Below are 27,763 nucleotides of genomic sequence, written 5' to 3'. Positions count from 1 at the left end.
ATTTGTCTTTATGTTTTATGTAGTATGATCCGGTGTCTATATCTACATGCAACTGTTTTTTAAGGAAAAAGAATTGGATCTAAATCAATCATATTTGGTGGTTAAGGTGTAGTTATATATATCCATATTTTTTGTATCTAATATACTATGAATATAGTTATATATAACTATAAAGATACAAGCAATCAAAGTTCATCTTAATTTAAGAGCTTATGAAATTTTTGAAAAGCTCACCTTCTTTGTAAAAGTGCACCACGCAAGCTTATAACAAACATAACAAAACCTATGGAAGCTTATATTGTTATTGGTGCAGTTCGATTAAAAAGGTCCTGTTCTCTGCTTTTCCCAATTTCCTGCTGTCACATTCCCACTTTACTGTGATTCTTCGCAGACATGTGACACTCCCTATTTTCGAGACCAGAAACAGTGCTGCAAAGTTGATATCTTACAAACTTCATATTGTTTGCAATGTCAATGCATGCTGTTCTCTCTCCAGGTGCAAAAACAATATCGTTGGGCGTCAGTGTGACAAGTGCTCCCCGGGTTTCTATGGATTCCCCAACTGCAGACCATGTGACTGCAATGCGGCAGGGACAGAGATAGACGTGTGTGACTCCTTCACCGGACGCTGCTTATGCAAGGTGGTTTTCCTTTATATCAAAATATATACCATAGTTTCAGCACCCATGTTGACCTCTGACATGAACATTGTGTGCGTCTCTCTCTCAGGAAAATGTGGAGGGTTATCGATGTGACCAGTGCAAACTGGGAACATTTCACCTGGACCCCACTAATGCTAAAGGCTGCACCAAATGCTTCTGCTTTGGAGCCACGGACCGTTGCCAAAGTTCTGAGAAACGCCGTAATGAGGTGCACATATATACATTATTCATACTATATTTAGTCTTTTACAAAAGTTATGCTTTAACTCATTTTCCAACGTATTGTGTAAAATGACACTGTACAGATCATGGATATGAGGGCCTGGATGCTGTTGAGAAGTGACAGACAGGAAATGCCTGCGTCTGTGTATGATGGTCAAGATCTGATAGAGGTGGATCTGAGTGATGTACCTGACGTCTCCCAGGAACTCCACTGGCACGCTCCACAAGCTTATCTCGGTGATAAAGTGAGTCTGTGCATCAAAACAACCATACATTATCTGTTCAAATCCTTTTTCTTGAATGAATTGCTGATGTGACGGTTTCTTCAGTTAAACATGAACTAATAACTTTTTAAGAAAATGTGATCTTTAATGGGATGACGGGATGGCAGACAAAACATGTGCCTGGTTAGAACAAAAAATAAGATAATGTCCAAACCGTGTGTCCTGACCTTTTATTTCTGTGTTCTGAACTTTTAAAGGTGCTTATTGTGATGCTTTGTGTTTTGCCGTCATAGCAGCTGCTTTGAGATGCGTTTCACGCAAGCGTATAGTTTAGTTATCACTCAGACAGTCAGGGGCCAGACAGACAACTTATCAATATCAGATCATTCACATTAAAACTATATGCAGCATACGGGTGAGACGAACAAAGCTCCACAATAACATCTGATAAGAGGACACACAGCTTGGTCGGATGTCAGATGTCTTTGATGCATTTTATCTGATCATACACAGGCTTTTGCTTTGACTACACCTGTGTGCCTACTAACATGCTTGTCGTAACCTGCATGGATTTTCTTTTTGGTGTGTGCGTGCAGGTGTCATCTTATGGAGGCTACCTGCGCTACCGGTTGCACACGCAGACAATGCGGGGTGATGCTTTTCTCCCCGGGGAGACCTCTCGTCCAGATGTTATACTAAAGGTAGAGTACCAGAGCGTAAAGGGTCTCCCAACAAATAAAATCTCTTTTAATAAATATTGCTGAAACTTCCAATGGGAAATGTATTACAGATAAGTAAAAGTTGTACTTTTCAAAAATGTTACTACACTAAAGTAAAAAAAGATTATCATCCTTGTTTAAAAATAGTTGAAGATTATGAAATGTTCACATTTTAAAAAAGATGGATGATAGTGTGGAAGGATAGAAGGAAGGAGGGCAAGAAAAGAAAACATGAAAAGGAAAAAATATATTTTATAAAAAAAGGAAGAGGAAAAATTAATAAAAGAAAAATTTGAAAGAAAAAACCAAGAGAGAGAGGAGAGAAAAAAGAAGAAAAAGAAAAAGGAAAAGAAGGAAAAAGAAAAAAAGATAGATAGATAGATAGATAGATAGATAGAAAGGAAGCAAGGAAGGAAAAAAGAAAGAAAGAAAGAAAGAAGCAATAAAGATAGAAAAAGTAAGGAATAAAGTTAGCAAGAAGAAAGAACGAAAGAAGAAGAACGAAACAAAGAAAAAGAAAAAAAGGGAAAAAATCAAGAAAAAAAGGAAAAAGAAAATATCAAGAAACTGAAAGAAAAAAGTAAATAAAAGAGAAAGAAAGATAGAGAAAGAAATTTATAAAGCAAAGCAAGAAAAAAGAAAGAAAAAATTGAAAGAAAGAAAGCGCAACTAAGAGAGACAAAGAAAAAAAGAAAGAAAATGTAAAAAGAAAAATGAGAAAAAGATAGAAGTTAATGTGTGTGTGTGTGTGTGTGTGTGTGTGTGCAGGGAAATCAGATGACTCTGGTGTATATGGAGAGGGAATATTCTTCACCTGAAGATCCTCATGAAGGAATTGTTCATCTGGTAGAGGTGAGGAGACAATCTCATTAATATTATTATCAAGCTGACAAATTGAAAACACACTGTTGTTCCTTCTGCTTGTTTTCCTGAGTGTTTTCTTCCAGAGAAGACCGTGCTGCTATAGAATTGTGTTGTTTGTGATTCTCTGCGTGTCTGAACATGAAATCCAAACGCCTTCACAAGTGCTGGATTGTTATATCTACAGCTTCCCGTCTGTCATTGCAGGAGAGCTTCAGACATGCGCAGACAGGGAACCCTGTATCCCGTGAGGAGCTGATGATGGTGCTGGTGGCCCTGGAGTCCCTTCAGATCAGAGCCCTGCACTCTCAATCCGCCCAGTCTGTGTCGCTGCGAGCTGCTGTGCTGGAGGCGGCCGAAAACCTGCCCTCCGGTCGGCACGCCAACAATGTGGAAATTTGTCTTTGTCCTGGAAACTATCTAGGAGACTCCTGTCAGGTAGAGATTGTTCACCCAAAAATACAAAATCTGTCATCATTTTTTTTTGAAGAACTTCAATCAAAACGTGTAGGGACACAAACGAAGATAGTTTGAAAAATGTCTCTGTGGTTTTGTTTTATACAATGGAGTCAATGGAGGTCACGGTTGTTTGGTTACCAACGTTCTTCAAAATATCTTCTTTTGTGTTCTGCAGAAGAAAGAAAGTCATACAGGATTAAAATGACCCAACTGTCTTCTTGCTTGAAGGATACCAGTGTATTTACTGTCACAAAGACCCAGACGTTATTGTTCATATATGTTTTGTTGTTTAGCAATGTTCTCCAGGTTACTATCGTGACATTAAAGGGCTGTTTCTTGGGAAGTGTGTTCCCTGCAACTGTAATGGTCATTCTGATCAGTGTCTGGATGGATCGGGCATTTGTGTGGTGAGTTCCATGCACTGAACCCAATAGAAATCAACAGACTTGATGTTTTTGTTACTCAGCATTTATAAATCAAGTGGATCCACAGAATTATTCAGTTTATAAACCAATACAGCCATAAAAAACTATGTAAAAATAGTTTATCCCAGTAACTAATGTAGACAACATATATTGTTTATGATTTACCACACATTTATAAAAATGTTGTTTTTGTATTGAAAAGACAAAACTGTGATATCAAAATAAATGTTTATCTCGGATATATATATATGGGTTGAAATCTTTTATGCATACCACAAGAGTTAAACATAGGCAATAGACGATATATTGCCAACACTTACTAAATACCTTGGATTCCATTGGGCATATAAAAATGTCAAACTGAAATGAAAAACAAAGTCATAAATATGATGATTTACGTCATGATGTCTAAATTAGACCTTCAGGGTTTTTTAACATTGGAGTTTCGGTTTTATATTTGAAGTCAACATTGAAATGTTAAACTCTTTAAACACAGAATTGCCATCATAACACTGCCGGAGATCATTGTGAGAGGTGCCAGGGCGGCTTTCATGGCAACAACAGCATTGACGGACACGCGATGTCCTGCTCCAGCTGTCCCTGCCCACTGCAGGTGGCATCAAACAAGTCAGTGCACTCATCACCTCTACTGTCTTCATTTACTGTTCCTCTCAAGCCCCACATTTTGACAATTTTAGTTTTTTACACTTAATTGGATCATTTTTCTACACTGATATCCCAGCATGCATTGCATGGTACACCTGCAAAACTTTTAATCTGTACTTTTTATTTTGTTTTACCAAAGAGAATGAACTGTCTAAGACAACAACACTTACAGTATATACTGTATAGAATATATACTTTATAATATACTGATATTATGAATACAATTTTTTTATTATTATAAAATATATTCTTTTTTATATTTTTGGAGCTTTGGTGTGCCGACTTCATATATATGTTTTTATTATAATAATAATTTTAATCCCATGTAAATTTTAATTTTAGCCTACCCTATTTGCTCATTGTTTTTCTTTTTTTTATATGTATAAACCTTTTACATTTTGATAAATTTATGAGAGGAAGAAACATACTTTTAAGTTTTAGGAATTCAAATTAGGATATAAGTCATATGCATGATTTTCCTGAAATTGCAATGTATTATTTCACAATAAAGAATGTTGTGCATGTTGTCTTGTTTTCAGTTTTGCCATTCGCTGTGTGGAGAAGCGCAATAACATGCAGTGTCTGTGCATGCCTGGCTATGCCGGATTCAATTGTGAGAGGTACAAGCATGAAACTTATATTAAGTATCCTCAATTACAAACTTGAAAAAGGCTTGATGAAGTGTGATGTTTGGACCTGATGCAGGTGCGCCCCGGGCTACTATGGAAACCCTGTGGTGATCGGCAGCACGTGTCAACCGTGCCACTGCAACGGTAACTCAGACCCCAACATGCTGTTCAGCGACTGTCATCCTTTGACGGGAGAGTGTCAGAGCTGCATGCACAACACCGCCGGGCCGCACTGTGAAATCTGCGCCCCTGGTTACTATGGAGACGCCATCACTGCCAAGAACTGCACCCGTATGAACACATTTAGTGTATATCAGGACTGGGATTTAGTGTTTCGTTATTATCATCAAGTTTCTCATGATTTATTATTTGTTTATCCAAGGATGCAATTGTTCTCCGTGTGGCACTGATCGTTGTGACCCTCAGACCGGCCAGTGTCACTGCAAGCCTGGCGTGGTTGCTGCCCATTGTGAACGCTGTGAGGTATGTGCGCTTATCTGTTTTTGTGCTTTTGTATTGTTTTCACTGTATGAGATAATTGATTCATTGATTTCTTCAGAACGGTGCGTTTGGCTTTGATTCGTGCGCTGGTTGCCATAAGTGTGAATGCGATGCTGCGGCGGCGCTGGTTCTGCCGTGTGACCCCGTCAGCGGATCGTGTTCCTGTCGGCCTGGAGTGAACGGGCCGAACTGCCGTCAGTGTGCACCGGGTTACTGGGACTACAGCCCTGATGGCTGCAGGAGTAAGTGCACATACATGTACATTAATAGGTCACTTTTTGAGTATTAAAATCAATCCCAGCATTCTTTGTGCAGTAATGTTCTTTTTGTAATTTGTCTCTAAAGTCATAGTTGATTTTTTATATTGTGTGTGTTTGTGTAGAATGTGATTGTAAGGGTAGTCGCTGTGATCCTCGCACTGGGGAGTGTCGATGTGCAGAAGGTCTAACAGGAAGACAGTGTGACACGTGTATTAGCACACACAGCGTCCCTGTGCAACACGGAACAGATGTCCACTGCGAACGTCAGTATTTCGTGATTTTCTTGTTTACTTATTTCAATGATTCATTGATTTACCTTTAATCTATTTATTATAAATCACGTGCGCGTTCGCGGCCTCCATTTAACTTCCAGTACACATTCACAAATAATAGTGTGCTTGTAGATTATTTATGATAACAAGCAAAAGAAACCAAGAAGAACTGTTACCTGGCTAGACTTGTCTCTCAAATATTTTTAATTTAAACTTTGATACAAAGCTCAGCCGCTAGATGTCAATGTAACATACGGTTTCTTTATATGTTATCCTCGATCACAAAACCAGTCTTAAGTTGCACGGGAACATTTTAATAAAAGACAAAAATACATTGTTTGGATCAAAAATATAGATTTTTCATTTATGCTCAAAATTATTGGGATATGAAGGAAAGATCATGTTCCATTAAGATATTTGGTAAATTTCCTACCTTAAATATATAAAAAATAAAAAAAAATGTGAGATGGCCTGCCACAGTTAACAACTTCAAAGGCAATTTTCTCAATATTTATATTTTTTCCACTCTCAGAGTTGTAAACGGTTGTATCTCAGCCAAATATTGTCTTATTCTAACAATTCACACATCAATATTTTATACATTATAATATACATTATTTATTCATCTTTTTAGATGTAAAAATCTCAATTTCGAAAAATTTACCCCATCAAAAATAAAAATGAACAAAATTCTACAAATCGTTTATTTAATATAATTATTATACAATAAAATAAAAATATTAAATATTAACATAAATTAAGTAAAATATAAATAGTTAATATAATATATATATATAATAGTTATTAATAGATAATACCCAAACACAGACCGGAAGTTAACTGCACTCCCGGCGCATGCATCCGATGAAACTGTCTATACAATTGAAGAGATAACTGATCATGTTTTTATTTTGCATTCCAGGTAACATTTATATTATTAGTAATAATTACAAAAAAATACAGCTAGCTAACCTGATAAAAACATTATAACATAATACAAAACATTTTTAAAAAATTTAAAGAACTCTAAATTATTCATGAACCCAGTACATTTACTCACTCATTGTTTGTTTCTTTATTCATTCGTTGTGACATTTGTTTCCTTCCAAGACATTCACTTATACGGTTTTCTTGTTTAGTTATTACCCAAATCATTATTCTATCGTTCAAATATTATCTTTTATATTTTAAGAGATTTCATGGAGTTCTCAGTTGTGATTCATTGAAGTATCAACTTAGTCTTATACGTTTTTTTGCATTGGAGAAATTAAATAGAAACAGATGTGACAATTGTTAAAATACATAAAGAGTATGGAGATGTTAAATAAATAGATTATAGGTAAACAGAAAATAATATGAAAATATGAATTGAACAATTTATATAAATAATATAAATAGCTTGTATGGGTTAAATAATCTGGATTTAGATAAATTCGATGAGAAATGATGAGTTCATATTGAGATCTTCATAATAGAGACATTACAGACATTGAGAGAATTCCGATGCCGGGTCTGTTTCACTTTAAATGTTGTTCTTTGGTTGTTGTATAGCCTGTGACAGCTGTGTGTTGGTGCTGCTGGACGATCTGGACAAGATGAACCAGCTTTATGAGTCTGTTGCCCAGCAGATGAGCAGTCTGAATGCTAGCTCCTCTGCCTGGTCTCAGCTAAACCGACTTAATGTGTCAATGGAGGCTATTGCTGTGAGTCTCCTTCTGTCTCACACACAAACACACACAAAAAAAGTGTGCATTAGTTTTACTAACCGGAAGTCCTGATCTCAACAGAGTGCTATAAGAAACTACAACAGCAGTCTGGATGAGAGCAGGAGCCGAGCCGACATGCTGGATGGAGAGCTGCAGTTCATTGATTCAGATATTAAGGAGTTAGAGGAGAAGGTAAAGAAAACATCCGGTGATCTAGATGTGGTCTGTTTGTGACCATATTGACCTGGCTGTTTGTGTTACAGGCCTCAGTCACACAAAAGAAGGGAACAGATCTGGAGAACAACACTAACTCCACACACAGCAGGGCACAAGACCTGCTCGGCTTTATCAAGGATATCATGGGAAATGTGAAAGGTACAACATCAAGGCCAGTGTTATCACGGCTAGATTATTTCATTCCTCAAATCGACATAATTCAGAGATGCCTCAGACTAAAAAAAAGACACTTGCAACTCAACAATTCAACACAACAAGTGTGATAGCGTGCCGTACTGATAGAGACATATTGACAACTCTGTCTGGTGCCAGTCTGCCATGTATTTTTAAGTAGCATCTTCGTGTTGGGATACTGATAATGTATTCCCATCTGTTTGTAGGCATTATACTGCAGGTGAACCAGACAGCACAGAATGAAAGCAAGGCGATAAATCAAGAGGAACTGGCTCAGATGATATCCGAGATGGAGTCCATGCTCAGAGACATGCGCTTCAAGACATTTGACTTCCAGAAGAGACTTGCAGAAAATGAGCTGGACCAGGCCAACAATTGTGAGTTTAAGATTCTATTGTTTGTTTTTACGATTTCATATTAAACTGAGAATTACAAAAAACTAGGAAGAAAATATTTGTTCTAGCTTCATGAGGTTCAAAAGATCGCACCAAAAGCTTCAAACCCCCATATTCGTCTAGCAGTAAAATATAGACGGTTTCATTGACACACCAGCCTGGCCCGAATTGAACTTTCGGTCTGTGTTTAGTTATGATATTGCATTTTTTTTATTAATTAATCTTAATGTTTGATTGTATATTCACTGTATTAAATTACATTAAAATGTAATTCTTTGCTGAGGTCAACCAGAAGTTAAGTTTGGGCCACATGACGTTTGTTTATGTTGTTGCTACTGAAACCGTCCTTAAATTAATGCAATTTAATAAATACAATAAATTAATATAAATAAAAAATGTAATTCAAATAGTAAAAAAAAATGTATACTATAGTTTATCGGTTTACTATAGTAAATATTACAGAATACTGTAGTAAACTATACTACAGTATAATTACAGTAAACTACAATTTAATTCATAACACAGCATATAATTTTCAAATGACATTGAAAGTTAGATCATCGGTTTAAACTCATTTTGCAGTAAAATTTATAACTAAATTTTTATTGATATTTAAAAATCTACAATTAGCCTTAAGTTCCTCTGCAATACTGCTAGTGCCCACCAGGGTCTGCTGCCCACAGTTTGAGAAGCTACACTATATGATGTAGATGTGGACCATTTCTTAGAGTTGCAGCTAATGTCATGACTGATATTTTCGTCTCTTATAGTGTTAGATCGTGTGAAGAACGACATGGCAAACCGAACACTGAATAATGATGATCTGGCGAAGAACATCAAAAACAAACTGAGCCAGTTTAACCAGCAGCTTATGGAACTGAAAGACGCTCTGAATGAAGCGGTCAATAACACTGCACACACTGTTGAGGCCAACAACATCAACCAGAAACACCTGGATGAGCTTCAGGTAACAGACACAACAGCACAGATTTACAGTACATGTGCCTGATACAGTCTATCACACAAATGCTTTCTTTGGAAAATCTGTCCTCCCAAATCTCTCTCAAACATCATCTGATCATCTAGAAAAAAATGAACGACCTTCTCGAGAAGCAGAAGGAAGTGGAGCAGCAGTTACAGATGGCAGAAGATGATGTGACCCAGGTCAACGATCTGCTCTCCATGCTCCAAGACTCCAAAGAGGTACACGATTGAACACGCAAAATCAAATCGCATCTTAGCACAATTGGACCTCATCGAGTGCAACGTCCGTGACCGATGTGATGTCTTTCAGGAGTATGAACGTCTGGCGGCTCAGCTTGATGGAGCGAGGAAGCCGGTTGCTGAGAAAGTGCAAAAGTATGCTCCGTCCGCCGCTAAAATTTCCCTGGTGGAGGCTGCGGAGAAACACGCTGAAATGCTCGACCAGCTGGCCAACAACATTTCCAGGTGTGTGCGTGTTTTGTAGCAGTCATTGGATATTTGGAATGGAAGATAATATGACACATATGAGACGATGTGCGTATTAAATATGCGTTTTTCCTGTACAGTCTCATATCCAGCTCCAACCAGAATGGTTTCATACAGCGAGCTCTGAATGCGTCTCGTGCGTACACCAACATTATAGATAGCGTGCTGGAAGCGGAGACTAAAGCTAAGGAAGCCAACGAATCTGCCACCGAGGCTCTGAAGGTGCCATCAAACACACTTCATTTAAAAAATACTCTCACTTTTATTCATCTTAAGCTGAGATCTCAAACTGTACGTTGAGTCAATATTTCTGTATGTGATTCAGAACATAATTGATGAGGATCTGGCCCAAAACGCTGCCACGTTGAAGAACCAGAGTATGGATCTCCTGACTGAGGCAGAGAAGCAAAAGAACAACAGTGAACGTAAGAACGGTCAAAGCGGGCAGTTCTGCAAATCACATAAGGAATTCAGCGTGAATTGATGTTTTGAATTGATTTGACAGGTCTGGCGCCCCGCGTGGATTCCATTAAGAAGAGTTTGCAGGACGCTGTGGAGAAAAAAGACAAGATGCTCGAAGACCTGAAAAACATCCAGGATAAGCTCAACTTTAGTCGAGGTCAAAGTCAATGTTTTTGGCGCAACTGTTATGAATTCCATCACTGGTCGATACTAGCGAGGCAGCTAGCGTCCATTTGAACCTTATTCAAAATGCATGAAGTCAGACAATGAACATCAGAGATTAGAAATGTCAGGACCACTTCACAAAAATGAGTATACTTTTTAGCACATTTAGCTATAATTAGTAGCACATTTTTAACAATACTTGCTACATAAAGTTAAAAATGTGCTACTAAGTGTAGCTAAATGTACTAAAAAGTATACTTAAAATGAACACGAAGTATAATATCAGTGTATACTATCGAAGTTTACTTGACGTGAATTGTAAATTGGCCCACCATTTAGTTTATAACTAGTTCTGTTTATAAAATTATCCTTTTGAGATTACTTTATTTAGTACTAAACCGAAAGTACACGAAGAGTTTACAACTCGATTTTTCATTTGTACTGCAACTATACTTCAAGTGAACTTATTGATATACTAAACGCTAGTTTCCTAGTTCAGTATTTGTAGCGCATTTATAGTTTATAAGGAAAGCACACCTTGTAGTATACTTTTCGTAAACTACTAGTTTTGTAGTTTTTATACCACGAGCACTGTATAATTGTATGTTTTCTGTAAGTGAACTTAACATCAGACTTATAGTTTACAGTTTATATATTATTATTTTTTTTAGGTAGCTTTTTAATTTTTATGCGTGACATCTACCTTTAAGTGTATTTTAACCTGAACATGCAAGTTTATAAAAGAGTATATAAAACTAAAATAGTTTTTAATAGGCTATTAAAACATACGAGTATACACTGCCAAGCCGAGTATACTTCAATACACTTTTAAGTATATCTCCATCGAAATTGGGAGTGCAAGTATAGCCCATATAAACAAACATACTTTTATTGTCAAGTATACTTTATTTGATGTAATTGATCATTTTAAGAAGTACATAAAAAGTAGACTAAAACTATCTTTTCTGATTTTACCATAAAGTGCTCAAGTTTGGTTAAGGACGTTATTGAAATGTAGTGTCCCTAAATGAAAAACCTGATGTAAATGTGTTGCTGTGTTACAGATGATATAGGGAAGGACATTGCAGATGCTAAGAGCGCGGTGGAGCAGGCTAACAACAAAGCCAGTAATGTCAGCGACTCGCTTGTTCCTCTACAAAAGCAGCTTGAGGAATGGCAAAAGCAGTATGGAGATTCCAACGCCTCCAGTGACGATATCAACAAAGCATTGAACGATGCCAACGCGTCAGGTGCGTGTACATACAGTATGTGCATGTTCTTGCAAGTACGTCTGTGTTGTGCTAGTTTAATATGAAGTTTTATGCGTTCCTATAGTGACGGCACTGAGCGACACTCTTCCACTGCTGATGGAGAAACTAGACCGACTGCAGAACACCTCATTTCAGCCATCCAACATCTCAGACAGCATCCAGAAGATCCGACAACTTATCGAGCAGGCTCGCAATGCTGCTAGCAAGGTAAAACTCTTGATCAGATCTTAACGACTACTAATAATTGTATTAATTTTATTTCAGACTATTTGTAATTGCAGTATTTCCATTTTTATTTTTTCAATAATATTAGGCAGATTTTTTATTTGATTGACTTTGATTAACAGAAATGTTTAATAGTTTTAGTTTACAATAATAACAATAATGTTTGGGTAACATTCTCAAAAAAGTTAGTTATCAAAATTGTTTTTGCAGTAACGTCAAAAGAGCATTTTATCAACATTGTCATTTTTATACATTAAAAATGTAAAAAATTGGTATTCTTACATTGTTAGAGGAACATTAAAAACGTTATGTTTTCATAACGTCATGGGAGTATTAGCGTAGATATTTTTGAAAGCTGGGAGCACATAAACAATGTTAAATCAGATGATATCGTTTTGACATGCAGTGACTCGCCTTTTTGTCCCACAGGTGAGCGTGTCCATGCAGTTTAATGGAAACTCTGGAGTACAGGTGAGGACGCCCAAAAATGTGGCCGACCTAGCAGCCTATTCAAATCTACGGATGTACGTCAAGCTTCCCCGTCCCAATCGCAGACGCCGCCAAGCTGAACCCTCCAAACCTCAGTTTGTCTTCTATCTCGGCAACAAAGACGTGAGTTAGCCTTCACAAACAAATTGCTAAATGTAATAGTGTGTAATGAAATATAAATATAAACCGTCATGTTTCCATACCGTACGTCTGTAGTCTACTAAAGACTATATGGCAATGAAGCTGGAGGGGACAAATCTGCGCTGGTACTTTAACGTGGGAGGAGATACAGCAGATGTTCTAATGCCAACGAGCGTGAATTGGGATTATTTCAACCAACTAGCCCTGGAGAGGTGAGGAACAAGCTTGCCATCATCTGGAGGTTTTTTAAATCTACTGAGCTTTCTTAAGTCAAAAATATTGACTCTTATTTATTGTGTGTATGCAGGACTCTTCAGTACGGTCAGATGGCTATGGCGACTGATTCAGAAGGCACAAATATAATGATTAAAAGCATGGTAGCTGGTGGAGAAAATGGACTACTCAATTTACCAGCCGAGGAGACCGTGTTTTATGTCGGCGGTTACCCCAGCACATTTCAAGTAAGTTATGAATTGATTTTCAGTAGATACTTTCAGCACTTTCGGCAGATTCAGTAGATTTCTTCTCAATTGTGTTGTTATGAACATTTGTGATGAAAAAACTTCAACATTTAAACCAACTGATGTCAAACCATTAAAACTAGAGCTATGTCTGGAGACCAGTATAGTAACGTTCGCTCATATAAGCAATAAAGTTAGATTTGCACTTATGTTTTTTTCTCCTCTCTGACACACGTGCAGCCTCCAATGGGTTTAAACGCGTCATCCACAAGCTTTTTCCAAGGATGCATTGAGCTGCTGAGTCTGAATGAAGAGCTCATCAGTCTCTATAACTTTGAGGAAGCATTTCAGATGAACACCACAACTGACCTGCCATGTTCAAGGTGAGAGAGGGAAAACCCTGTTTTAAATCATAAGACCTGCATGAAGTAATCTATGGTATCCCTTATGTGTTCTTTTTAATTTTGTTCAAATATTTCCTAGTCAGCATTCAATATATTAAATGGCCTCCAGTTTATGTTCTGTGTTAGTAATTAATAGTAACTTGAACTAATTTCCAAATAACAACAAGTTTGTCTAGAAACCAAGACATGCATCATTTGTGGTGTCTCATTATCTTGCTTAACCCACAGTGTGTGTGACAGGGCTTGTTATAATTACTTCCATATATTAAAACAGGAAGAGGCCTGTAAACACACCGGAATGGGTGGTTGACGGTGTGTATTTTGATGGTTCGGGTTATGTTGAAGTTGAGTTCAACACTCAGAAAGCCGATCGGATGTTCGAGCAGTATGTCAAACTCATCTCGCAGGATGGAATTCTACTGTTGTTCCACAGAGGGGTGAGCCAACGACCAACATTACTCACATTATTACTGACATTTCGAAATACAGTGCAGTGTGTTCATGTGTTTTGTTCCTGTGAATTTCGTCTCAGGATAAATTTGTGTGCGTGGCCATGCATGAAGGTCTTCTTAAGGTCTTCCACAATGTTGAGGGAACAATAACAAATAACACTGATGATTTGTCTAAAAAAGCCATTGCTGACGCTCAGTCGAAGTTTGTAAGTCACATTCTTATACATTTCGGACAAAAAATAAACATTTAAAAGTTGTGTTATAAAGTATAATAAAAAATATTATATTTGTATAAAATTACATATCGTTATCAAACAACATTTTAATCAGGGTCTGACGAAATGAATGGTATTATGAATAGCATGTCATTGTGTTTTGTAGCTAGATGTTATCTTTCGACTCGGCAGCGATGAAATGTGGGTGAGGGTAGACCGTCAGAGGGTCTACACCCTTTCAAGCAAAGAACTTCAATTCACAGATAGCTACTTCCTGGGTGGCGTACCCGAGGATCATATGCCTGAGAGGTAACCATGGCAACAGTTCCATTAAGAAGTCATAAGTTGTGTCCCAAATGAAAACTATACACTATTCACTCAACCATCTAGTGTATGATTTTAATAAAAGTAGCATCGTCCCAAATGAATAATAAACGGTTTTATACTAAAGGGAAGTGTGAGCGGTTTCTCAGACGAGGGCAAATGATGTCAATCTCACAACATAATGCATGGCAATAAAACTCAATTTATACTTTTTGATTTAAAGAATTCATATTACAATGTCCATAAAATTACACTTCATGCAGAGTGTTATGTTGCAGTCTGCCAAGTTGTGAAGCCAAAAGTGAACGAATAACAAAGTTATTGGCTTGAGAAAAAAGGAGTCGACTCTGAATCAAGCGAACAAGTCGTCTCTCATTCTTGTTTCAGTTTCGGGTCAGATTTGCGTCACTCGGTTTAATGCACACCTACGTTCCATTTGCGAGACTATACGCAGTAGACCAATCATAGCAGACTAGACCATCTGACCAATCAGATCAGAGTAGGCTGACAGAAAGGAGGGGATTAGACATGAATCGCAGAAAGAATCATTTGAGAGTTTGAATCATCATTAGTCAATAAGTACGGTAATAATAACTGCCTATTATGTAATGTTGCAAGTACACTATCCTGCTTATCACACGGCTACTTGCCACATGAGAAAAAAACTGGACATGAAATGTGAATTTTAAATATTTATTAGCTCATTTTTACTGTTTTTTATAATTTGTAAATATAATGTCATATACTGTATATTATTAAAGGATATATTTATATTTTGTTGTCAAAAAAAACTGTCAAAATGATTTGCGGCATCCGGGCTACTGTGTGTTATTAGTTTTGAGAGGTTGTTATCTGGGAATAGAGAACCTGCAAATGTCGCGACTCGCCAATCAAAATCAAGCGTTCCAACGAGTCGTGTAATAATAGAAAGAGTAGTGTCTGATAGCTCCGTCTCCCTTCCGCTACGTAAGCAAAACTGTGACCGCTGAGTGTGTGGTTCCACACTTCATATTTTCGGTTGAATGTTTGCATCATTTGGGTACATATAGTGCACTTCTTTTTTGAGAAATTTTCATGTGAACACAAGACTCACACGATTTTTTAAACTACAAAATTGTGTAGAATAGTGCATAAGTGCGCGATTTGGGACGCACATATATTCAGGGACTGCTGATTAAGCTGTTTGTGTTAAAACTCTGTTTGTGTCATTGCAGTCTGAAGAGTGTGTTTCCTAAGCGTGGCTCCATAAAGGGCTGCATGAGATACATCAAGTCCATGAGGAGCTTCGTTCAGATAAAGACCATGAAGAGTATAGGAATCAGCTACGGTTGTCCTGACGATCTCCTGGTGAGAATACACTTCCAAAAACCTCAATATCTTCACACAGCTCCTCTTTTGGTTTGGCAATGCATGCATGGAACAACATACACGTTGCGGAGAAATATACATGTCTTATCATTTTCTTACCCTCTTGTACATTACTCATTTTCTTAATTTGAAATGTGATGTCTTTAAATGGGACCTGACATGTTAAACCATAGAAAATAATGAGACTTAGTAAATTTGACCACGCTTTTGGCGCTTTTTTAAAATATAGCTCAGTTTTGGAAGGTTTACCTAGTACTTTTTTTTTTAGTATGACCTCGGTTGAGGTTCTAAGTGTACTGTACAGATACCAAAATGTGACGTGTTTAGTCACAGATCACTGGCTGGACAGAGAGAATCTTTACCAGCGTCATTGGATTTGCAACACGTGAATACGGATTTTATATCGCCATTTAGTTTTATGCGTTGTGACACTAAAATAGAGATCGAGACCCTTAACGCAATGCTAAATGTTACTTTAGCTTACCCTTGTATGCCGTCGTAAACCAAATGATCGCTGTCTGCTCTTTTCTTTAAGATTTCTCAAACTCTTTGGTATTTTAGTGCTATTTTGTTGTGCTGCCATCCGCTATCGATATGCTCCATTACTCCTGTGTTATGCGTGTGTTTGTCGCGTTCACTATGGCAGTAAAGGCGGCGCAACAATGACAATATGTTTATAATCCCCACCCACATTGAAGCACTGCTAAACTGCCGTGGAAAAGAAAAGTGAGCCAAAGTGAAATGAACTGAGCCGTGTCGTACTAAACCTGACGGTACCATGCAGTGGAAAAGCGCCAAAATTTTGACTATTTGGTGCTAATGCATGTTGGCTATGATTTTTATTTCTGCACAAATGATAACTGGGACTCTCAATACATTTAAATCCGCGGTGAATGCATAGTTGTTTTGTAAGAAAATAAAAAGTCACAAACTACGATTTAAAGAAACATTTGTGTGCGTGTCTATGTGTGCTTCAGGTTACCCGTGAAGCCCATTTCGCTGGTGAAGGTTATCTGGGCTTAAATCTGGACAATGTCCCAGATGTCTCAGACAACTTCTACGCTGGTATCGGCTTCAGAACAGATCAGCAGAACGGCCTCATGTTCTACCATCAAGGCCAGGTACAAACTCACAATTACAAAAACTTTATTAAATGATACTTGAAGTATAATGAGTATTTATGATGCACTTTTGTGATTTCTGTTTGAATTGTGTGTTTGTGTGTTTTCTTCAGAGCGCTGTGTGTCAGGTGATCTTAGAGAACGGTCGTATAGTGATCAGTGCTGGTGAAAATGAGGTCAGGTCACAGAAGACATACAATGATGACAACAGTCACTATGTGGCTTTCTACAGCAACACAACTGGGTGTGTTGATGCTGTTTGTTTCTAAATGTTTAGCGTAGTAATTCTAAATTTAACCATCATTTTAATTTTGTTAGTTACGACTTGAACTTAATTAGAGCATGTAAAAAACAAGTATGACTTGCTATTGCTAGTACACACTTTTCACAACGGTGGAGAAAAAATTGAATTAAATTAAATTAAATTGAATTGAATTGAATTGAATTGAGTGAAGTTGACTTAAGTGAAGTTAAATCAAATCAAATAAATGAATGAACAATTACATTCAAATTAATTTAAAAGCAGTATCATGCTTTTTTTAGCTCTAAGAATTAAATCATTTATGAAGTTTGTTTACAGTTTTGTGACATGCATTGCTTCGTTTAGGTTGTACATCTATATAGACGATATGCGTGAGCTTGGAGAAGAAACTGGCACTAAGGTCACCAGCAGGGCGGCGCTGAAATATGCTACTTATGTGGGTGGCACACCTGAATCAAACGGTCTCACCGGCTGCATCAGCAACTTCTTCATCCAGACGTAAGTGATGACATCACAAAATCAGCAAGAAAATGTGGGTTGTTGCTAAAAGTGCTAAAATAATAATGAATTAACTTAATGTACTTAATGAGCTGAATGACGAGTGAGGACGACTCTCTGTTGTCTGTTTGTGTTGTAGACTTACTGAAATGCAGAACGTTGTGGATCTGATAAAAGCTCAAGAGGGACGCAGATACACTTTTGACTGTCCAGCTGCATCACAGCCACTGGAGATACTGGATTCACCACGGAAGAAGAATCCAAAGGTACTGTCCTACACTTTGAGAAATTGAAAGCAAAAATTAGTTTACTTGAATGAATATAGATATATTGTTATATTTATAATGTCTGAATGTATTATGTGTGTGATTAAACAGGTTAAAGGAGTTTCTAGAAGTCATATGCCACATGTGTCGTCCTGTACGGGTGAGATGCCCATACAGGAAGGCAACGCCCTCCACTTCAGTGGCTCCTCCCACAGCCACCTGCGCTTTGATGAACTCCCTCCAGCATTTAGCCAAACGTGAGTGTTACAGTTCCTGTTAAAATTGCTTTAAAGATGAAAAAAATCGTAAGTGTCCATAATCTGAATGATCTTGACGTCAGATTTCAGTTTTATCTTTCCTATTTCAAACTGATTTCACTTTCTCTGATATTTATTCTAAAACTATTGTGCCGTTTCTGTGTCACGCAGGCCACACGTGTCTCTTGGCATACGTGTGAACTCTTCGAGCGGTTTGATCTTCCACGTGGCGGGAGGGAGGAACCAGAGAACCATGATGCTGTCTGTGTTTGACGGTCATCTGATGCTGCTGGTCAACGGCGGAAAGAGAAAGACCACCATACGCAGCAGAAAGAAATACAGTGACGCCCTTTGGCACACGGTTCGTGCGTGATGGGGTTTTTGCAAACATTTTATTTTTCCAGGCCACTCATTTTTACAATGAATTTTGCAGGTGTTTGTCAAAGTGGAAGGGGACCGGGCCTCTCTGACTGTGGACGGCATCGACGTTCAGAGCAAGAGAGCATCATCAGGTGGAGGGAGAAACGTGTTTGGAGCTCCGCTTTACATCGGAGGACTTCCATCAAACCACAGTGCAGCTACGGTAAACACGGTTTTAGGGACACTACGCTGTACGTTTCAAAACCTAGGGAGCTGTCTATCTAGGCACCCTCCTAACAATAATGATTCCGGTGGAATCGTTTAAAGCTGCAGTCTGTAACTTTTGCTCTCTATCGCCATCTCTGTTTGAAACGTAGAATTGCAGGTTACTTTACCTGCTTATCTTCACCTGGGTTGAAGTTAAAGGATGTCAAACTGACATTTTCATTTAAAACTAACACAGATTTTCACACATATAATAGCTCAACTGATTTTTGTAAAGTTATAGATAGCATATTTTTATTACAGATTACATCTTTTTTATTATTTTTTAAATATTATATTTCTAATAATACTCATATTTATTTCATTATTTGTAAGTAATAATAATTACTTATAAATAATAATATTAAATTATGTTTTTTCATTTCTCTTTTTTATTATGGCGTGCCGTTATCCAACATGCCTAATAATGAAAATGCAGCTTTGCTAGATTCCAATAATGTTATAGAAATATAATAGAAATTATTTTTAGCTAATTAAGTCGATTTTTTTGTTTTAATCATTTTTTGCAACACATTCTGGGTTTACATACAGGCATTTAGGCTTTAATCCAAACCCATTTATGAAAGTAAGGAAATCCAAAAAAGCATTTCATCCCAAGGAAGCAATAATATGATTTGCAAAGATACAGCATTTCAACACTTGATAAAGATGTATGTAATGCTGTCTTAGCAAGGTTTTGTATCACAAAGTTCTTCAATGTAAGCATCAGTAGCTCTTGTACCTTAAAAAACTGTTTGGATTGGCAGCTCACTTAGGTTTTGGAATAAAGTTTATCCTTATTTGGAAAGATTTACAAGCTCAAAGAGTTTTTGTGGGCAAGCTTATGTAAAATATGTCTGCTGATGTTTCTTGCAGCCTGGTTTCATTGGCTGTGTGAGGGATGTGAAACTGAATGAGGTGGAGTTACAGAGCCCGTCTCACAGTGTAGGGGTGATACCCTGTTTCCAGCAACCCGCTCAGCAGCCCGCTGTTTACTTCTCCAGTCAAGGAGGATATCTGACCATCGGTGAGTCACCTGCCATTTACTCCGCTGACTTCACTTCATTTAACACTGACATTAAAGTAGAGATGTACTGTTAGGATTATTTATGTAAAACACATGAAATCTCTTTATGTTCACGATAGAAGAGTCACTGGTGCTGGATCGGGACCTGGAGGTCCTTTTGGAGGTTCGGACAGTTTCTGACTCTGGACTCCTGCTGCACGCTGGTGCCAAGAAGAGTCAACAGCTGAGTCTCTACCTCAATCAGGGCCAGGTGATGATTTCAGACACATACATACAACAGTAGAGAGAGCAGAGTTAAACGAGATTTATAAATATAATGTATAATAGAATTATCTGATAGCAAAGATTGTTTATCATTCATGGTATGAGGGATGGGACTCAGTTTTTGTTTGTCGATTGGCCCATACCCCATACCCCGTTTCCCAACTCTCGATTTCTCACACATACAGGTGACAGTGTTGGTGAACATTGGAAGTGGAGAGTTTTCAGTAAGTCTCACACCAGAGTCGTCGATCTGTGATGGACTTTGGCACAGTATTGCGAGTGAGTAGTGATCTTCCATATTATCTATGTAAAAGATGAAAAGCGGTCTTGTTTCGCCGTAACGTTTATTTGGTTTTAATTTCCGGCTTACAATACTTTATCGCATTTATTATTGTATTTATTTGACTGAGACAAACATTGAGAATCCTAATGGTCTACTATAAACAAAATCTGTCCTGTAGCATTACATCAGAAGTGTTTGATAAAATCTCTCACTATGATTATTTTGTGTGTATTTTAGTTGTGAAGAAGAGCAATGTAATCCAGTTACATGTGGATGCAGCGAGCGAACATGGAGTGGGTCCCAAACAGCACGTTTCTAACGGAGGCAAAGAGACCGTCTACTTGGGTAGCGTCCCAGGTATGACCCCCCAGCCGTTAAATCAGCTAATGTCATCACATGCACCATATGTCCACAAACAAAAATGAAATAAAATGTTTCATCTTCAGATACCATCAAGGTTCCAGGTCTCCCGTCGGATCTTTCTTCATTCCACGGTTGTGTGAGGAAAGCTGAACTGAATCACCGGCCTGCCAAGCTCTCAAAACCCCTCTCGCTGTTTGGAGCCGTGGGGACTCAGGGCTGCCCTCTCTTATAGTTACCCATAAAAACACACTGACACTATCACATCATCAGGTGGTGGGTTTAATTTAAACAACTGCGAAGATATTTATATGTTCATGACACCATGTGGGTTTTTTTTAATCAGGCACTGTAAGTGCAGAGAAGACACTAATAAAGTATACATGTTGTACGCTGTAAGCAGGGCTGGTTTTGCTGGCAGAGATCTGAATTCGTATTGTTAAATAATACATTCCATTGATGTTATAAATATGGACCCGTTGACATTAACTGTGACCACTCACCATGAAATGGGTTTTTATGGTTCTTTATAAACACTGGAGGTCAATTTACTTTGGATATAAACAAACAGTCTGTGAGATACCTCATTTATTTTAAAATTACCTATTGTATTATCTAAAAACTCTATTTTTGTCACATGATATTTTGTCTGATTCCCTTGAACTATAGCTGTTTGTATTGGCAATAAAAAATTCCCTGAAACCTTTACAGAACTTTGATTAAATTTTCATCACACAGACAGAAATGTCATTATCAGTTATTTAATATTGTGATTTTAGACATACAAAACACTAATTGTATCTGATTACAGGCAAACATTTCATACTACAATGTTAGTGACGATTAATATCGTAGCGAAGGTCTTCTGGAAGGTGATTTTAATCTAAACTCATGTCCTCATCATCATCCTTTTTGTCTTTTGAATCCCCATTATCATCTGTTTTCGTATCACTGCCCTCCATTGCCTTGGCAAACGCCTCCACATCTACACATCAGAAGGAAAAGACATGATAAACATCTAAGATCAGAATTTCTTGAAGTTTGTGGGGCTGCTGATATTCTGGTGTGATGTGCTATTTTCAATCTGCAATTGTTTATTCTTTTATAAATATTAGGGCTGCGAGATTTATTAAAGTTATTTAAATAACACAAAATGGTTTTAACAAGCTGCTGAATGATTTTAATTCACTAAAAACTAAATATTTGTTCTGCTAAAAACAAATCAAAATATACACTTTTCACAGTGTAATTGTAAAAGGTTGAACTTAAAGGAAGAGTTCAAAAATGAAAATTCTCTCTTCATTTACTCACCCTCACGTTATTACAAATATTGATACATTTCTTTGTTCTGATGAACACAAAAGATATTTTGAAGAATGTGGGAAAGCCAGTTCGGGGCACCTTTTTTCCTACTATAGTAGTGGAAGGTTGCCAAGAACTGTTTGGTATCAAGCATTCTTCCAAATTTCTCTGTGATCATCAGAACAAAGACATTTATTCAGTTTGGGATCGGGATGTAACGATTCACCATGAAACAGTTGACAATCGATTATAATATGTGACGATTCAAGCCGGATGGGATGTTCGCAATACGTGTTTTGAACAGCAGGGAACAAAACGTGGACATGCAAAAATTTCTTAATTGTTAAAAATCCAAGACAAGCATATAGGAAAGTCTTAATGTATACGAACTAAGGAAACTTTTGTTTTAGTCGTTTTTTTTTTTTTGACTTTTTATTGCAGTTTAGTTTTGTAATTTGACATCAAATTAATTTTACCAAGAAATGCGCAGCATTTGAAAAATAATAAAAGGGCACAAATGTCAATTTAATTTTGTAAAAACAAACAGTGAAACTTTGAAATAAACCGTATCGTGAATTGCATCGGGAGCTGAATGAATCATTACATTCATAGTTTTGGAACAACTTGAGGGTGAGTAAATGATGACAGAACTTTTATTTTTGGATGAACTGTTCCTTTAAGACCTGGCTGAAAGTCCATGAAAAGATTTCAAGTTTACCTCCTTTATTAGCAGCGTCCACCGCTTCAGACGGCAGCCCAAACTGATTCATGAGAGGACCGAGCTGCCCAGAGGCCAGTGCACTGCTGAACATACTCATTGACTGCACACACAAACAGGAAATTTGTCAGAGACCACAACACATGTAAGAGTTTCTCAGGAGTTTATGAAGGATTTGTGTCAGGATTGCTGTGTTCGAAAAGCATCGCGTGTGTATATTTTACCTGTTGAAACTGTGGAGAGGTCAGCGTGTTCTGGATCTCTTCTGCACTCTGTGGCAGTGACTCTCCTGAGGGGAGGTACGGCAACAGTCTCTGCTGGACTTCAGAATTGGCCAGAATAGGAGCCATGACATCAGGAGTCAACACGCTCGCCAGGTCCACTACAAAGAGAAGGACAGAGATACAAGATATAACCTAAGATTGAACGTAACAGAAGGAGGACATAAGTTAGCATTAGCATGAAGAAGTCTTTTAAAATCATTGATGGTGTGATATCTCTGTCTAGGGATTAAGATTTTAACGGTATTACTACTATTATATACTGGGTTTCGGTACCCATCCCTATCCCTCACCTCCTTGACCCTCGGCACCAATGGCCGGCACATTCATGGTGGCTAGAATGCTCTGGAGGTCACTCAGCTGGATGGGCTGTGTGCTTGAAGAGGCAGCTGCAGGGATGGAGGGAGTCTGGGCCGCAGGGGTGGTGGGGGTCACCGTAGGAGAGCCGGTGGAGGTAGCAGCAGGGGTTACCGGTGTGGTGGGTGCTTGAGTGGAGCTAATCCGAGCAGCAGATCCAGAAGAGGGAGTGGCGGCTGCTGATTGGCTACGAGAGCTGAGGAGGTTTTTTTAAAAAAGGTTCACATGAAATCTTTACAGCATGTCATTATAGTGACATCACATGGTCATTGATAGACAAAACAAACCTAGAGGTGGAGCTGCTGGTAGCAGGACCTCCGCTGCCTAACAGGCTAGCCAGACCTGGACCGGCCAGAGCACCAAGCCCCCCTACAACACACAACAGCGTTTTTTTTACATTTCATATTTTTAAGGTGCTCTTGATGTTTTGAGCTGGTCAATATAGTTGTCTCGAACTTGTCTGATGTAAAGCCACAACACATCAGACATTGTAAAAAAAAAATTATTTTGAACTGTCAGTTTTAACAAATTGACTACATCCATAAATAATCATTTTTATGTCTTTTTCCCCGTGAACCAGGAGTTGCAATCGTTATTACTTCCGTTATTTTGACGCATTTCAGAGTGAAATGGAATTTTGAATGAGAAAAAAGTGGGCGTGGCTTTCTAGTGATTTGATTTGATGTATAAAACAGCATATGCATTTAGAAATGGAACTGGCAGCAGACTGACAGCTGAAGGGGAGGAGTTAACGGATGCTCCGCCCAAGCCATCAAACATACTTAGTCATCTAAGATGAATAGTCATTACAGGACAGAAGTGCATTTTCAGATTTTAATTGAAGATTATGAGGGCACACGCATTTAAAAAAAGAGAATGACACAATATTTCACCAAAAAAATAGGTATTGTAAAAAAAATTCAATGGGACTTTAAGTCGACATAAAAAATTCAAACAACATTTATTTGAGTTCTATAATTCAGGGAAAACACATAAATATGAAGATATAAAATAGTGAGAATGCTGATATATTTGTTGCACAGTCATTCTATATTTTTTCTTTTCGCAAATCATGAGCACTGGATCTCAAAAATAACTCACCGAGTCCACCCAGTCCTGTTGGTCCAATAAGCTGCATAAGTTGGTTGTGGCTCATATTGCCCAAGAGATTTTGCAGGCCACCTTCTATTAAAAATGAATATTGTGAGTAATAGGATAATAAAGTGTGCTGGCTAATTTGATGAATATTTTTCTTAAATAACTCACCGCCAAGCGCAGACAGCTCATGACTGCTACCCCCTCCACTACCCAGAGCACCTGGAATAGGTGGGTTATTCAGGTACTCGTTAGCCTTACGACAGTATTCCTCATCTTTGTCTGTTTTGGGCTCCTTCAAAGTGAGGGAGACAGCAATGTAATTCAAATCTTACATTCTGAAGCAATTCCGAATGTTGAATGACAGCGATGACTAAAGCTCCACAATAGGGCTGAAACGATTAGTCGACATTGTCGACAACGTCGACAATAAAAAATTGTTGACAAATATTCTTGTTGTCGAGTAGTCGTTTGATTACGTGACTTAATTTAAGGGCCTGCAATATCACAATTTGACCGCTACGGCACTGTAGTGTAATGCAGCCTTCCCGAATGCTATCGCAGTAGAAGGACACGCAGCGAGAATTATGGCAGAATACAAACGAATGCGAACAAGTAAAGTGTGGGAAAGATTTACCAAATTGAAAACAAAAAAATGCGGTTGTGTGCAATGCATGCAAGACGGAACTTGCCTTTCACGGCAGCACAACCTGCATGTTCCAGCATTTCGAAAGGAAACATCCCGGAGCAGGAGAGTGGTTACTGTTCTCCATCAAGAGCTTACTAACTAACTTAGCGGTAAATCTTTTTATGAGAGAATGCAATAATAATAGCAATGACAATAACAACAATAATCATATAATTACAGTTATGTTATTATTTGTTTTGCAAAGTAAAAAGCTTTGATCGAGTTTAAATGTCAAGCCTGTTTTGATTATTATAACACCGTTAGGTAATACATGAGAGGAAAATGATTATAAGAGAGGGACGTTTAGTGATAGGAGTCTTATATCTTGCCTTTATTTTTTAAATATTTTCTCTTTTTCATTAACTCTTTCACCGACATTGATGATTTATCTCATCATTTAAAAAAAAAAGGGTTCCCCGCCAAACGAGTTATTACGTCAATCATTGTTTATACTGTTGTACAGCAGGTGGCGCTGTTACACACCTTTGGGAAAAAGTACAGAATCCCAGAACCTAGAATGTATATTTCTTATCGTTTTTTTTATTATCTCAAAATTATCTTTCAATCAAAGTGATGCATTTTTGAAGAAACCTACCCACATCTAAGAAGTGATAAAAAAAGAACAAATCCAGATTGAAGAATACGGTTTAAAAGCAAAGACTCTGTCCTTTCATTGGACATATTGTTTGTCCATATATTCTTTACAGAAAATGTACTGTGACCCATTAAAGTTTGGTGAAAATGTTAAAAAAAGCAACTTTTTTTAAAGAAAGGCTGACTGGGAAAGAGTTAAACTGAACTGTTGTCATAGAAATGCTGCTTAATGCTTCTGTCAAGAGATTTGTTTACATTTAAAAAAAAAAAGTTTGTAGAGAGTATTTGTGTGATTCGAGTCGGACAGAATCAGCAAACTTAAAGAGAGTAACCAGTTGGTTCAAGTTCATTAAAACAAATTTCAAAAGCTGAATTGATTTTATTCATTACGTAACTTATATTTAACTCAATGTTTTAACTAGTTGCAAAAGCTGAATAATCATTAAAAACGTACCGATTAGTCATTGAAATAATAGCAGATTAGTCGATTAATCGGTCAAATAATCGTTTGTTGCAGCCCTACTCCACAACACACATAACTCACCTGCATCCAAAAGAAGAGCCTTTTAGATCCAGCCTTGAACTTCAACACAAAAACACGTCCAGTAGTGCACTGGCTCACTTTCTTAAACTCGCAGTCGTCTGGAAATATGATCAGATCCTGAAAAAAAAACAGCAGGATCGTAAGTCTAATGGTGCAAACCAAAAGTTGATCAGACCAAGCGGATCTGGAGTATTCAGAATGTCATCTCCACTCACATCCTCCACGTTTCCGGAGGTTCTGTCTTTCCAGCAGAAGTGGATGAGCGAGTCATCTGTCTGCTGGATGTAGACGGTGCCCTTGCGCTTATCTGGGGTCACAGTGCTGCCCTTCAGCGTCATTTTACCGGCCCGAAACTCAACCAGATATTTACTGGATGAGCTGCGGGAGCCGGACACCAGACTGGGAAACAGAGCTCCAGATGACATCTTCACTCCTGGACAGACAGAATCATACAGAACCTTATTGCCAAGTGTGCTTGCACGTACAGAAAAATCTATTTGCTACTTTTGTATAAAATTGTATAATACCATGAATGTATAAAGAGTAAAATAAAATATTTTAACAAATATAAAGTAACAGAGCATTCTGTGAACGTATATAGATTAAAAGACAAAAAAAACTAAATAAATACACAAGACACAACAGAAACATAGTAAAAGTACATATATTATATTGATAGAACAGAAATAAACTAGGTATAGAAATAAAAAGAAATATATATAAATATAATAGACATAAAATATCGAAATGATGAGAAGTTACATAGAATAGAAATATGCAAACCAAGAGTCAATAAAGATTGAGATGCTGCTCCGTCATTTTGAACAACGTGAACGCGCAGCAGTTACACAGCAAAATTTTGTTAGCACTTCAGCTAGCTATAGATCGAACTGGTTCATATTTGTACAAAATAACTAACACATATTATCCGACTGTATCATATCATCAAAGCTTTCACAATGTCACACACCGGGCTGAATATGCGAACATATATTTACACTAACGTTACTTAGCTTTAAAAACAGTCTATTAGCATTAGCTGCCGTTAAACAGCTCCAGCTCAAAGATGACTGTGTATTTATGTGCACGTGTATATTTCAATTATACATGTCCCGTATGTATCAAATATTGTTATAAAGGTGAATCATACCGGTGGTAAAGTTTACTCTTGCGTAGAATTTTGCAGCAAATATAAGACTCGATGGACGTGAACTGGACACAGACGCAAACACTCTAGTGAAAAGCGGCAAATAACTTCCGGTATCCGCCCAACCATGTTCCTATTGGTCATTTTCAGAGCAGTATTTTATTGGTCGAATTATATGTCGTTCTTGGCTAGCAGCATCTGTTGTGTCAAGTCGTT

General features: G+C 37.7%; 2 protein-coding genes across 5 annotated transcripts in view; one reads left to right on the top strand and one right to left on the bottom strand.

Moving 5' to 3' along the window:
* The window catches only part of lama5 (laminin, alpha 5), a 67,335-nt gene extending 45,911 nt beyond the window's left edge, over nt 1-21,424 (top strand). For all 3 annotated transcript variants that reach the window (XM_056732195.1, XM_056732196.1, XM_056732194.1), the window contains exons 36-80: nt 497-641; nt 730-870; nt 968-1,129; nt 1,705-1,809; nt 2,596-2,679; nt 2,896-3,126; nt 3,441-3,554; nt 4,069-4,199; nt 4,778-4,858; nt 4,944-5,158; nt 5,250-5,350; nt 5,427-5,610; nt 5,751-5,891; nt 7,452-7,603; nt 7,688-7,798; nt 7,870-7,981; nt 8,224-8,394; nt 9,183-9,379; nt 9,499-9,615; nt 9,707-9,861; nt 9,963-10,104; nt 10,208-10,307; nt 10,388-10,501; nt 11,574-11,759; nt 11,845-11,987; nt 12,435-12,617; nt 12,711-12,847; nt 12,943-13,096; nt 13,337-13,479; nt 13,775-13,937; nt 14,033-14,158; nt 14,334-14,476; nt 15,706-15,838; nt 16,837-16,980; nt 17,094-17,224; nt 17,588-17,740; nt 17,880-18,006; nt 18,118-18,263; nt 18,435-18,624; nt 18,697-18,846; nt 19,764-19,914; nt 20,034-20,164; nt 20,364-20,457; nt 20,699-20,818; nt 20,908-21,424. In XM_056732195.1, coding sequence (XP_056588173.1) covers nt 497-641; nt 730-870; nt 968-1,129; nt 1,705-1,809; nt 2,596-2,679; nt 2,896-3,126; nt 3,441-3,554; nt 4,069-4,199; nt 4,778-4,858; nt 4,944-5,158; nt 5,250-5,350; nt 5,427-5,610; nt 5,751-5,891; nt 7,452-7,603; nt 7,688-7,798; nt 7,870-7,981; nt 8,224-8,394; nt 9,183-9,379; nt 9,499-9,615; nt 9,707-9,861; nt 9,963-10,104; nt 10,208-10,307; nt 10,388-10,501; nt 11,574-11,759; nt 11,845-11,987; nt 12,435-12,617; nt 12,711-12,847; nt 12,943-13,096; nt 13,337-13,479; nt 13,775-13,937; nt 14,033-14,158; nt 14,334-14,476; nt 15,706-15,838; nt 16,837-16,980; nt 17,094-17,224; nt 17,588-17,740; nt 17,880-18,006; nt 18,118-18,263; nt 18,435-18,624; nt 18,697-18,846; nt 19,764-19,914; nt 20,034-20,164; nt 20,364-20,457; nt 20,699-20,818; nt 20,908-21,056 — 6,403 coding nt within the window. In that variant the 3' untranslated portion in view covers nt 21,057-21,424. The remainder of the gene's footprint in view (nt 1-496; nt 642-729; nt 871-967; nt 1,130-1,704; nt 1,810-2,595; nt 2,680-2,895; nt 3,127-3,440; nt 3,555-4,068; nt 4,200-4,777; nt 4,859-4,943; nt 5,159-5,249; nt 5,351-5,426; nt 5,611-5,750; nt 5,892-7,451; nt 7,604-7,687; nt 7,799-7,869; nt 7,982-8,223; nt 8,395-9,182; nt 9,380-9,498; nt 9,616-9,706; nt 9,862-9,962; nt 10,105-10,207; nt 10,308-10,387; nt 10,502-11,573; nt 11,760-11,844; nt 11,988-12,434; nt 12,618-12,710; nt 12,848-12,942; nt 13,097-13,336; nt 13,480-13,774; nt 13,938-14,032; nt 14,159-14,333; nt 14,477-15,705; nt 15,839-16,836; nt 16,981-17,093; nt 17,225-17,587; nt 17,741-17,879; nt 18,007-18,117; nt 18,264-18,434; nt 18,625-18,696; nt 18,847-19,763; nt 19,915-20,033; nt 20,165-20,363; nt 20,458-20,698; nt 20,819-20,907) is intronic.
* Nucleotides 21,425-21,566: 142 nt separating this feature from the next.
* Nucleotides 21,567-27,648, bottom strand: adrm1 (ADRM1 26S proteasome ubiquitin receptor). Of its 2 annotated transcripts, none has more exons than XM_056732255.1 (10): nt 27,551-27,648; nt 26,616-26,833; nt 26,401-26,517; nt 24,746-24,869; nt 24,581-24,664; nt 23,767-23,848; nt 23,416-23,675; nt 23,066-23,223; nt 22,842-22,944; nt 21,567-21,806 (listed from the first exon to the last, which is right to left on the bottom strand). In XM_056732255.1, the coding sequence occupies exons 2-10, from the start codon at nt 26,823-26,825 to the stop codon at nt 21,700-21,702; spliced, it is 1,245 nt and encodes a 414-aa protein (XP_056588233.1). In that variant the 5' UTR covers nt 26,826-26,833; nt 27,551-27,648; the 3' UTR covers nt 21,567-21,699. The 2 variants fall into 2 exon arrangements, with proteins under 2 accessions (XP_056588233.1, XP_056588234.1); XM_056732256.1 differs by having other exon boundaries at nt 24,581-24,661.
* Nucleotides 27,649-27,763: the final 115 nt, after the last annotated feature.

Source organism: Triplophysa dalaica, chromosome 20, assembly GCF_015846415.1.
Source record: "Triplophysa dalaica isolate WHDGS20190420 chromosome 20, ASM1584641v1, whole genome shotgun sequence".
Classification (NCBI taxonomy): domain Eukaryota; kingdom Metazoa; phylum Chordata; class Actinopteri; order Cypriniformes; family Nemacheilidae; genus Triplophysa; species Triplophysa dalaica.
Note: the sequence above shows the minus strand (reverse complement) of the source record. Positions and strands in the feature narration are given on the sequence as shown.